This window comes from Oncorhynchus kisutch, unplaced genomic scaffold (assembly GCF_002021735.2).
Source record: "Oncorhynchus kisutch isolate 150728-3 unplaced genomic scaffold, Okis_V2 Okis02a-Okis13b_hom, whole genome shotgun sequence".
NCBI classification, from domain to species: Eukaryota; Metazoa; Chordata; class Actinopteri; order Salmoniformes; family Salmonidae; genus Oncorhynchus; species Oncorhynchus kisutch.
The window spans coordinates 4,556,015-4,569,329 of record NW_022261979.1 but is presented as its reverse complement, the minus strand read 5'-3'; the positions used below and the strand labels follow the sequence as shown (position 1 = coordinate 4,569,329).

Below are 13,315 nucleotides of genomic sequence, written 5' to 3'. Positions count from 1 at the left end.
CTCTCTGTTTATTATCTATGCATAGTCACTTTACCCCTACCTACATGTACACTGCTGCTACTCTCTGTTTATTATCTATGCATAGTCACTTTACCCCTACCTACATGTACACTGCTGCTACTCTCTGTTTATTATCTATGCATAGTCACTTTACCCCTACCTACATGTACACTGCTGCTACTCTCTGTTTATTATCTATGTATAGTCACTTTACCCCTACCTACATGTACACTGCTGCTACTCTCTGTTTATTATCTATGCATAGTCACTTTACCCCTACCTACATGTACACTGCTGCTACTCTCTGTTTATTATCTATACATAGTCACTTCACCCCTACCTACATGTACACTGCTGCTACTCTCTGTTTATTATCTATGCATAGTCACTTTACCCCTACCTACATGTACACTGCTGCTACTCTCTGTTTATTATCTATGCATAGTCACTTTACCCCTACCTACATGTACACTGCTGCTACTCTCTGTTTATTATCTATGCATAGTCACTTTACCCCTACCTACATGTACACTGCTGCTACTCTCTGTTTATTATCTATACATAGTCACTTCACCCCTACCTACATGTACACTGCTGCTACTCTCTGTTTATTATCTATACATAGTCACTTTACCCCTACCTACATGTACACTGCTGCTACTCTCTGTTTATTATCTATGCATAGTCACTTCACCCCTACCTACATGTACTCTCTGTTTATTATCTATACATAGTCACTTCACCCCTACCTACATGTACACTGCTGCTACTCTCTGTTTATTATCTATGCATAGTCACTTCACCCCTACCTACATGTACACTGCTGCTACTCTCTGTTTATTATCTATGCATAGTCACTTCACCCCTACCTACATGTACACTGCTGCTACTCTCTGTTTATTATCTATGCATAGTCACTTCACCCCTACCTACATGTACTCTCTGTTTATTATCTATGCATAGTCACTTCACCCCTACCTACATGTACACTGCTGCTACTCTCTGTTTATTATCTATGCATAGTCACTTCACCCCTACCTACATGTACACTGCTGCTACTCTCTGTTTATTATCTATGCATAGTCACTTTACCCCTACCTACATGTACTCTCTGTTTATTATCTATGCATAGTCACTTCACCCCTACCTACATGTACACTGCTGCTACTCGCTGTTTATTATCTATGCATAGTCACTTTACCCCTACCTACATGTACTCTCTGTTTATTATCTATGCATAGTCACTTTACCCCTACCTACATGTACACTGCTGCTACTCTCTGTTTATTATCTATGCATAGTCACTTTACCCCTACCTACATGTACTCTCTGTTTATTATCTATGCATAGTCACTTTACCCCTACCTACATGTACTCTCTGTTTATTATCTATGCATAGTCACTTTACCCCTACCTACATGTACACTGCTGCTACTCTCTGTTTATTATCTATACATAGTCACTTTACCCCTACCTACATGTACACTGCTGCTACTCTCTGTTTATTATCTATACATAGTCACTTCACCCCTACCTACATGTACACTGCTGCTACTCTCTGTTTATTATCTATACATAGTCACTTTACCCCTACCTACATGTACACTGCTGCTACTCTCTGTTTATTATCTATGCATAGTCACTTTACCCCTACCTACATGTACTCTCTGTTTATTATCTATACATAGTCACTTTACCCCTACCTACATGTACACTGCTGCTACTCTCTGTTTATTATCTATGCATAGTCACTTCACCCCTACCTACATGTACACTGCTGCTACTCTCTGTTTATTATCTATACATAGTCACTTTACCCCTACCTACATGTACACTGCTGCTACTCTCTGTTTATTATCTATGCATAGTCACTTCACCCCTACCTACATGTACACTGCTGCTACTCTCTGTTTATTATCTATGCATAGTCACTTCACCCCTACCTACATGTACACTGCTGCTACTCTCTGTTTATTATCTATGCATAGTCACTTCACCCCTACCTACATGTCCACTGCTGCTACTCTCTGTTTATTATCTATGCATAGTCACTTCACCCCTACCTACATGTACACTGCTGCTACTCTCTGTTTATTATCTATGCATAGTCACTTTACCCCTACCTACATGTACTCTCTGTTTATTATCTATGCATAGTCACTTTACCCCTACCTACATGTACACTGCTGCTACTCTCTGTTTATTATCAATGCATAGTCACTTCACCCCTACCTACATGTACACTGCTGCTACTCTCTGTTTATTATCTATGCATAGTCACTTTACCCCTACCTACATGTACACTGCTGCTACTCTCTGTTTATTATCTATGCATAGTCACTTTACCCCTACCTACATGTACACTGCTGCTACTTGCTGTTTATTATCTATGCATAGTCACTTTACCCCTACCTACATGTCCACTGCTGCTACTCTCTGTTTATTATCTATGCATAGTCACTTTACCCCTACCTACATGTACACTGCTGCTACTCGCTGTTTATTATCTATGCATAGTCACTTCACCCCTACCTACATGTACTCTCTGTTTATTATCTATGCATAGTCACTTTACCCCTACCTACATGTACACTGCTGCTACTCTCTGTTTATTATCTATGCATAGTCACTTCACCCCTACCTACATGTACACTGCTGCTACTCTCTGTTTATTATCTATGCATAGTCACTTTACCCCTACCTACATGTACACTGCTGCTACTCTCTGTTTATTATCTATGCATAGTCACTTCACCCCTACCTACATGTACACTGCTGCTACTCTCTGTTTATTATCTATGCATAGTCACTTCACCCCTACCTACATGTACACTGCTGCTACTCTCTGTTTATTATCTATGCATAGTCACTTTACCCCTACCTACATGTACACTGCTGCTACTCTCTGTTTATTATCTATGCATAGTCACTTTACCCCTACCTACATGTACACTGCTGCTACTCTCTGTTTATTATCTATGCATAGTCACTTCACCCCTACCTACATGTACACTGCTGCTACTCTCTGTTTATTATCTATGCATAGTCACTTTACCCCTACCTACATGTACACTGCTGCTACTCTCTGTTTATTATCTATGCATAGTCACTTTACCCCTACCTACATGTACACTGCTGCTACTCTCTGTTTATTATCTATACATAGTCACTTTACCCCTACCTACATGTACACTGCTGCTACTCTCTGTTTATTATCTATGCATAGTCACTTTACCCCTACCTACATGTCCACTGCTGCTACTCTCTGTTTATTATCTATGCATAGTCACTTCACCCCTACCTACATGTCCACTGCTGCTACTCTCTGTTTATTATCTATGCATAGTCACTTCACCCCTACCTACATGTACACTGCTGCTACTCTCTGTTTATTATCTATACATAGTCACTTTACCCCTACCTACATGTACACTGCTGCTACTCTCTGTTTATTATCTATACATAGTCACTTTACCCCTACCTACATGTACACTGCTGCTACTCTCTGTTTATTATCTATACATAGTCACTTTACCCCTACCTACATGTCCACTGCTGCTACTCTCTGTTTATTATCTATGCATAGTCACTTCACCCCTACCTACATGTCCACTGCTGCTACTCTCTGTTTATTATCTATGCATAGTCACTTTACCCCTACCTACATGTACACTGCTGCTACTCTCTGTTTATTATCTATACATAGTCACTTCACCCCTACCTACATGTCCACTGCTGCTACTCTCTGTTTATTATCTATGCATAGTCACTTCACCCCTACCTACATGTCCACTGCTGCTACTCTCTGTTTATTATCTATGCATAGTCACTTCACCCCTACCTACATGTCCACTGCTGCTACTCTCTGTTTATTATCTATGCATAGTCACTTCACCCCTACCTACATGTCCACTGCTGCTACTCTCTGTTTATTATCTATGCATAGTCACTTTACCCCTACCTACATGTCCACTGCTGCTACTCTCTGTTATTATCTATGCATAGTCACTTTACCCCCTACCTACATGTCCACTGCTGCTACTCTCTGTTTATTATCTATGCATAGTCACTTTACCCCTACCTACATGTACAAATGAACCTCAAATAACCTGAACCCCTGCACACTAACTCGGTACCGGTACCCCATGCATATAGCCTGAACCCCTGCACACTAACTCGGTACCGGTACCCCATGCATATAGCCTGAACCCCTGCACACTAACTCGGTACCGGTACCCCATGCATATAGCCTGAACCCCTGCACACTAACTCGGTACCGGTACCCCATGCATATAGCCTGAACCCCTGCACACTAACTCGGTACCGGTACCCCATGCATATAGCCTGAACCCCTGCACACTAACTCGGTACCGGTACCCCATGCATATAGCCTGAACCCCTGCACACTAACTCGGTACCGGTACTCCATGCATATAGCCTGAACCCCTGCACACTAACTTGGTACCGGTACTCCATGCATATAGCCTGAACCCCTGCACACTAACTCGGTACCGGTACTCCATGCATATAGCCTGAACCCCTGCACACTAACTCGGTACCGGTACTCCATGCATATAGCCTGAACCCCTGCACACTAACTCGGTACCGGTACTCCATGCATATAGCCTGAACCCCTGCACACTAACTCGGTACCGGTACTCCATGCATATAGCCTGAACCCCTGCACACTAACTCGGTACCGGTACCCCATGCATATAGCCTGAACCCCTGCACACTAACTCGGTACCGGTACTCCATGCATATAGCCTGAACCCCTGCACACTAACTCGGTACCGGTACCCCCTGCATATAGCCTGAACCCCTGCACACTAACTCGGTACCGGTACCCCCCTGCATATAGCCTGAACCCCTGCACACTAACTCGGTACCGGTACCCCCTGCATATAGCCTGAACCCCTGCACACTAACTCGGTACCGGTACTCCATGCATATAGCCTGAACCCCTGCACACTAACTCGGTACCGGTACCCCATGCATATAGCCTGAACCCCTGCACACTAACTCGGTACCGGTACTCCATGCATATAGCCTGAACCCCTGCACACTAACTCGGTACCGGTACTCCATGCATATAGCCTGAACCCCTGCACACTAACTCGGTACCGGTACTCCATGCATATAGCCTGAACCCCTGCACACTAACTCGGTACCGGTACTCCATGCATATAGCCTGAACCCCTGCACACTAACTCGGTACCGGTACTCCATGCATATAGCCTGAACCCCTGCACACTAACTCGGTACCGGTACTCCATGCATATAACCTGAACCCCTGCACACTAACTCGGTACCGGTACTCCATGCATATAGCCTGAACCCCTGCACACTAACTCGGTACCGGTACTCCATGCATATAGCCTGAACCCCTGCACACTAACTCGGTACCGGTACTCCATGCATATAGCCTGAACCCCTGCACACTAACTCGGTACCGGTACTCCATGCATATAGCCTGAACCCCTGCACACTAACTCGGTACCGGTACTCCATGCATATAGCCTGAACCCCTGCACACTAACTCGGTACCGGTACTCCATGCATATAGCCTGAACCCCTGCACACTAACTCGGTACCGGTACTCCATGCATATAGCCTGAACCCCTGCACACTAACTCGGTACCGGTACTCCATGCATATAGCCTGAACCCCTGCACACTAACTCGGTACCGGTACTCCATGCATATCGCCTGAACCCCTGCACACTAACTCGGTACCGGTACTCCATGCATATAGCCTGAACCCCTGCACACTAACTCGGGTACCGGTACTCCATGCATATCGCCTGAACCCCTGCACACTAACTCGGTACCGGTACTCCATGCATATAGCCTGAACCCCTGCACACTAACTCGGTACCGGTACTCCATGCATATAGCCTGAACCCCTGCACACTAACTCGGTACCGGTACTCCATGCATATAGCCTGAACCCCTGCACACTAACTCGGTACCGGTACTCCATGCATATAGCCTGAACCCCTGCACACTAACTCGGTACCGGTACTCCATGCATACAGCCTGAACCCCTGCACACTAACTCGGTACCGGTACTCCATGCATATAGCCTGAACCCCTGCACACTAACTCGGTACCGGTACTCCATGCATACAGCCTGAACCCCTGCACACTAACTCGGTACCGGTACTCCATGCATATAGCCTGAACCCCTGCACACTAACTCTGTACCGGTACCCCCTGCATATAGCCTGAACCCCTGCACACTAACTCGGTACCGGTACTCCATGCATACAGCCTGAACCCCTGCACACTAACTCGGTACCGGTACTCCATGCATATAGCCTGAACCCCTGCACACTAACTCGGTACCGGTACTCCATGCATATAGCCTGAACCCCTGCACACTAACTCGGTACCGGTACTCCATGCATATAACCTGAACCCCTGCACACTAACTCGGTACCGGTACCCCATGCATATAGCCTGAACCCCTGCACACTAACTCGGTACCGGTACTCCATGCATATCGCCTGAACCCCTGCACACTAACTCGGTACCGGTACTCCATGCATACAGCCTGAACCCCTGCACACTAACTCGGTACCGGTACTCCATGCATACAGCCTGAACCCCTGCACACTAACTCGGTACCGGTACTCCCTGCATATAGCCTGAACCCCTGCACACTAACTCGGTACCGGTACTCCATGCATACAGCCTGAACCCCTGCACACTAACTCGGTACCGGTACTCCCTGCATATAGCCTGAACCCCTGCACACTAACTCGGTACCGGTACTCCATGCATATAGCCTGAACCCCTGCACACTAACTCGGTACCGGTACCCCATGCATATAGCCTGAACCCCTGCACACTAACTCGGTACCGGTACTCCATGCATATAACCTGAACCCCTGCACACTAACTCGGTACCGGTACTCCATGCATATAGCCTGAACCCCTGCACACTAACTCGGTACCGGTACTCCATGCATATAGCCTGAACCCCTGCACACTAACTCAGTACCGGTACTCCATGCATATAGCCTGAACCCCTGCACACTAACTCAGTACCGGTACCCCCTGCATATAGCCTGAACCCCTGCACACTAACTCAGTACCGGTACCCCCTGCATATAGCCTGAACCCCTGCACACTAACTCAGTACCGGTACCCCCTGCATATCGCCTGAACCCCTGCACACTAACTCAGTACCGGTACCCCCTGCATATAGCCTGAACCCCTGCACACTAACTCAGTACCGGTACCCCCTGCATATAGCCTGAACCCCTGCACACTAACTCAGTACCGGTACCCCCTGCATATAGCCTGAACCCCTGCACACTAACTTGGTACCGGTACCCCATGCATATCGCCTGAACCCCTGCACACTAACTCGGTACCGGTACCCCCTGCATATAGCCTGAACCCCTGCACACTAACTTGGTACCGGTACCCCATGCATATAGCCTGAACCCCTGCACACTAACTTGGTACCGGTACCCCCTGCATATAGCCTGAACCCCTGCACACTAACTTGGTACCGGTACCCCCTGCATATAGCCTGAACCCCTGCACACTAACTCGGGTACCGGTACCCCCTGCATATAGCCTGAACCCCTGCACACTAACTTGGTACCGGTACCCCATGCATATCGCCTGAACCCCTGCACACTAACTCGGTACCGGTACTCCATGCATATAGCCTGAACCCCTGCACACTAACTCGGTACCGGTACTCCATGCATATAGCCTGAACCCCTGCACACTAACTCGGTACCGGTACTCCATGCATATAGCCTGAACCCCTGCACACTAACTCGGTACCGGTACCCCCTGCATATAGCCTGAACCCCTGCACACTAACTCGGTACCGGTACCCCCCTGCATATAGCCTGAACCCCTGCACACTAACTCGGTACCGGTACCCCATGCATATAGCCTGAACCCCTGCACACTAACTCGGTACCGGTACTCCATGCATATAGCCTGAACCCCTGCACACTAACTCGGTACCGGTACCCCCTGCATATAGCCTGAACCCCTGCACACTAACTCGGTACCGGTACTCCATGCATATAACCTGAACCCCTGCACACTAACTCGGTACCGGTACTCCATGCATATAACCTGAACCCCTGCACACTAACTCGGTACCGGTACCCCATGCATATAGCCTGAACCCCTGCACACTAACTCGGTACCGGTACCCCATGCATATAGCCTGAACCCCTGCACACTAACTCGGTACCGGTACTCCATGCATATAACCTGAACCCCTGCACACTAACTCGGTACCGGTACCCCCTGCATATAGCCTGAACCCCTGCACACTAACTCGGTACCGGTACCCCATGCATATAGCCTGAACCCCTGCACACTAACTCGGTACCGGTACCCCCTGCATATAACCTGAACCCCTGCACACTAACTCGGTACCGGTACCCCCTGCATATAACCTGAACCCCTGCACACTAACTCGGTACCGGTACCCCCTGCATATAACCTGAACCCCTGCACACTAACTCGGTACCGGTACCCCCTGCATATAACCTGAACCCCTGCACACTAACTCGGTACCGGTACCCCATGCATATAGCCTGAACCCCTGCACACTAACTCGGTACCGGTACCCCATGCATATAGCCTGAACCCCTGCACACTAACTCGGTACCGGTACCCCCTGCATATAGCCTGAACCCCTGCACACTAACTCGGTACCGGTACTCCATGCATATAGCCTGAACCCCTGCACACTAACTCGGTACCGGTACTCCATGCATATAACCTGAACCCCTGCACACTAACTCGGTACCGGTACTCCATGCATATAACCTGAACCCCTGCACACTAACTCGGTACCGGTACTCCATGCATATAGCCTGAACCCCTGCACACTAACTCGGTACCGGTACTCCATGCATATAACCTGAACCCCTGCACACTAACTCGGTACCGGTACCCCCTGCATATAGCCTGAACCCCTGCACACTAACTCGGTACCGGTACTCCATGCATATAACCTGAACCCCTGCACACTAACTCGGTACCGGTACTCCATGCATATAGCCTGAACCCCTGCACACTAACTCGGTACCGGTACCCCATGCATATAGCCTGAACCCCTGCACACTAACTCGGTACCGGTACTCCATGCATATAGCCTGAACCCCTGCACACTAACTCGGTACCGGTACCCCATGCATATAGCCTGAACCCCTGCACACTAACTCGGTACCGGTACTCCATGCATATAGCCTGAACCCCTGCACACTAACTCGGTACCGGTACCCCATGCATATAGCCTGAACCCCTGCACACTAACTCGGTACCGGTACTCCATGCATATAGCCTGAACCCCTGCACACTAACTCGGTACCGGTACTCCATGCATATAGCCTGAACCCCTGCACACTAACTCGGTACCGGTACTCCATGCATATAGCCTGAACCCCTGCACACTAACTCGGTACCGGTACTCCATGCATATAGCCTGAACCCCTGCACACTAACTCGGTACCGGTACTCCATGCATATAGCCTGAACCCCTGCACACTAACTCGGTACCGGTACTCCATGCATATAGCCTGAACCCCTGCACACTAACTCGGTACCGGTACCCCATGCATATAGCCTGAACCCCTGCACACTAACTCGGTACCGGTACTCCATGCATACAGCCTGAACCCCTGCACACTAACTCGGTACCGGTACTCCATGCATATAGCCTGAACCCCTGCACACTAACTCGGTACCGGTACCCCATGCATATAGCCTGAACCCCTGCACACTAACTCGGTACCGGTACCCCCTGCATATAGCCTGAACCCCTGCACACTAACTCGGTACCGGTACTCCATGCATATAGCCTGAACCCCTGCACACTAACTCGGTACCGGTACTCCATGCATATAGCCTGAACCCCTGCACACTAACTCGGTACCGGTACTCCATGCATATAGCCTGAACCCCTGCACACTAACTCGGTACCGGTACTCCATGCATATAGCCTGAACCCCTGCACACTAACTCGGTACCGGTACTCCATGCATATAGCCTGAACCCCTGCACACTAACTCGGTACCGGTACTCCATGCATATCGCCTCGTTATTGTGTTACTTTTTATTATATTTCTATTTGTACTTTAGTTTATTTGGTAAATATTTTCTTAACTCTTCTTGAACTGCACTGTTGGTTAAAGGCTTGTAAGTAAGCATTTCACAGTAAGGTCAACCCTTGTTATATTCAGCACATGTGACAAATAATGTTTGACTTGTTTGGTGGCTGGAAGTAGCTTTGGGGATTTAACATGATAAGCTGCTGGAGTGGAGATTGACTCTTCTGTTTAGGCTGTTAATAGTTTAAACTGTTAATGTAGCTATGAGCCAGCCAGTACAATATAATCAACGTGTGTGTGTGTGAGAGCCAGCCTATACAATAGAATCAACATGGTGTGTGTGTGAGAGCCAGCCGATACAATATAATCAACGTGTGTGTGTGTGTGTGAGAGCCAGCCGATACAATATAATCAATGTGTGTGTGTGTGAGAGCCAGCCAATACAATATAATCAACGTGTGTGTGTGTGTGTGAGAGCCAGCCGATACAATATAATCAATGTGTGTGTGTGTGAGAGCCAGCCAATACAGTAGATTCAACATGGTGTGTGAGACTGAGTGTGTGTGAGAGCCAGCCAATACAGTAGATTCAACATGGTGTGTGAGACTGAGTGTGTGTGAGAGCCAGCCAATACAGTAGATTCAACATGGTGTGTGAGACTGAGTGTGTGTGAGAGCCAGCCAATACAGTAGATTCAACATGGTGTGTGAGACTGAGTGTGTGTGAGAGCCAGCCAAAACAGTAGAATCAACATGGTGTGTGAGACTGAGTGTGTGTGAGGAGAACCATGAATACCGTAACATAGCCACCTTGTTACTTTTGCAGCATGTTTATATAAAGACTGTTTAGAGATGTAGGGGGTTGCAACAAGCTCAGGATGATCAGTGATTGGGGTGGTTTGTAGTAGAAATTACTAACTGGGTGGTTTGTAGTGGTGATTACTAACTGGGTGGTTTGTAGTGGTGATTACTAACTGGGTGGTTTGTAGTGGTGATTACTAACTGGGTGGTTTGTAGTGGTGATTACTAACTGGGTGGTTTGTAGTGGTGATTACTAACTGGGTGGTTTGTAGTGGTGATTACTAACTGGGTGGTTTGTAGTGGTGATTACTAACTGGGTGGTTTGTAGTGGTGATTACTAACTGGGTGGTTTGTAGTGGGCGATTACTAACTGGGTGGTTTGCAGTAGTGATTTGTAGTGGTGATTACTAACTGGGTGGTTTATAGTAGTGATTACTAACTGGGTGGTTTGTAGTAGTCATTACTAACTGGGTGGTTTGTAGTGGTGATTACTAACTGGGTTGTTTTTATCCCATGACTGTCTGCATCCCAAATGGCACCCTATTCCCTGTATACCTTTTGACCAGAGCCCATATATAGGAAATGGGGTCCAAAATGCCCCCCCATTTCCTACATCCTATTCCCTAAACAGAGCACTACTTTTTACCAGGGCCCATAGTGTCAAAGTAGTCTTTTAGAGAATAGGGTTGAGCAGCCTGTGTGTTTTAACTCCTGCTCAGGGAGAAGAGCAAGGCCACAGCCCAGCATGCTGCCAACCTAATGAAGAAGAAGATGGACCAGGAGCTGGTGGAGGAGAACCAGAGGCTGAAGGCAGAGCGAGAGACCCAGCGCAGGGAGGACCAGCTGAGAGACAGCCTCTCAGAGCTCCAGGTTGAACAAACAGAGGGGAGAGACACACTGACACACTCACACGGCAAGCTTTCCAGGGCATTAGTTATGTATGAGTATCGTCTTGTATTGTAATTTCAGAAGTTGAAAGAGGAGACTGCTAATTATGCCAAAGAGGCAGAGAGATGGAAGGTGGAGAGGAACACACTCCAGAACCAATCAGAGCAGCTGGAGAAACACCTGCAAGTTTCCAAACAGGAAGTGCAGGTGAGACTGGTGTCGTATGGAGCAGATTTCTACTAGTCAATTGTCCCTGAGCACCTGCTCATGAACACATAGCATTAAGAAGTCACCACAGCACATTAACGAGTCTACGTTCAACCCTCACCACAGCACATTAACGAGTCTACGTTCAACCCTCACCACAGCACATTCAACCCTCACCACAGCACATTAACGAGTCTACATTCAACCCTCACCACAGCACATTAACGAGTCTACATTCAACCCTCACCACAGCACATTAACGAGTCTACATTCAACCCTCACCACAGCACATTAACGAGTCTACATTCAACCCTCACCACAGCACATTAATGAGTCTACATTCAACCCTCACCACAGCACATTAATGAGTCTACATTCATCTCTCACCACAGCACATTAACGAGTCTACATTCAACCCTCACCACAGCACATTAACGAGTCTACATTCAACCCTCACCACAGCACATTCAACCCTCAACACAGCACATTCAACCCTCACCACAGCACATTAACAAGTCTACATTCAACCCTCACCACAGCACATTCAACCCTCACCACATTAACGAGTCTACATTCAACCCTCACCACATCACATTAACGAGTCTACGTTCAACCCTCACCACATCACATTAACGAGTCTACATTTAACCCTCACCACACCTAATCTATGGATTTCACATGACTGGAAATACAGATATGCATCTGTTGGTAACAGAAAAGGTAAAAAAAAAAGGTAGGGGCGTGATGGATCAGAGAACCAGTCAGTATCTGGAGTGACCACCATTTGCCTCATGCAGAGTGACACATCTCCTTCGCATAGAGTTGATCAGGCTGTTGATTGGCCTGTGGAATGTTGTCCCACTCATTAATGGCTGTGCGGAGTTGCTGGATATTGGAGGGAACTGGAACACGCTGTCGTACACATCGATCCAGAGCATCCCACACATGCTCAATGGGTGACATGTCTGGCAAGTATGAGGCAATGGAAGTACTGAGACATTCATCCGTGAAGAGAACACTTCTCCAGCATGCCAGTTGCCATCGAAGGTGAGTATTTACCCACTGAACTGGTCAGATCAAGTCTCTGGTGAGGATGACGAGCACGCGGATAAGCTTCCCTGAGAAATTCTTTGGTTGTGCAAACCCACAGTTTCATCAAATTAAGAAGTTGGATGTGGAGGTCCTTGGCTGTCATGGTTACACAAGGTTTGTGGTTTTGAGGCCGGTTGGACGTACTGCAAATTCTCAAAAACTATGTTGCAGGTGGCTTATGGTAGAGGAATTAATATTAAATTCTCTGGCAACAGCTCTGGTGGGCATTCCT

At 47.6% G+C, this 13,315-nt stretch overlaps 1 protein-coding gene across 3 annotated transcripts in view; it reads left to right on the top strand.

Annotated features, from left to right (window-relative positions):
• LOC109884497 (serine/threonine-protein kinase 31) overlaps positions 1 to 13,315 on the top strand; it is a 39,144-nt gene that overhangs the window by 12,899 nt on the left and 12,930 nt on the right. For all 3 annotated transcript variants that reach the window (XM_031812236.1, XM_031812237.1, XM_031812235.1), the window contains 2 exons: positions 11,616 to 11,766; positions 11,866 to 11,991. In XM_031812236.1, coding sequence (XP_031668096.1) covers positions 11,616 to 11,766; positions 11,866 to 11,991 — 277 coding nt within the window. The remainder of the gene's footprint in view (positions 1 to 11,615; positions 11,767 to 11,865; positions 11,992 to 13,315) is intronic.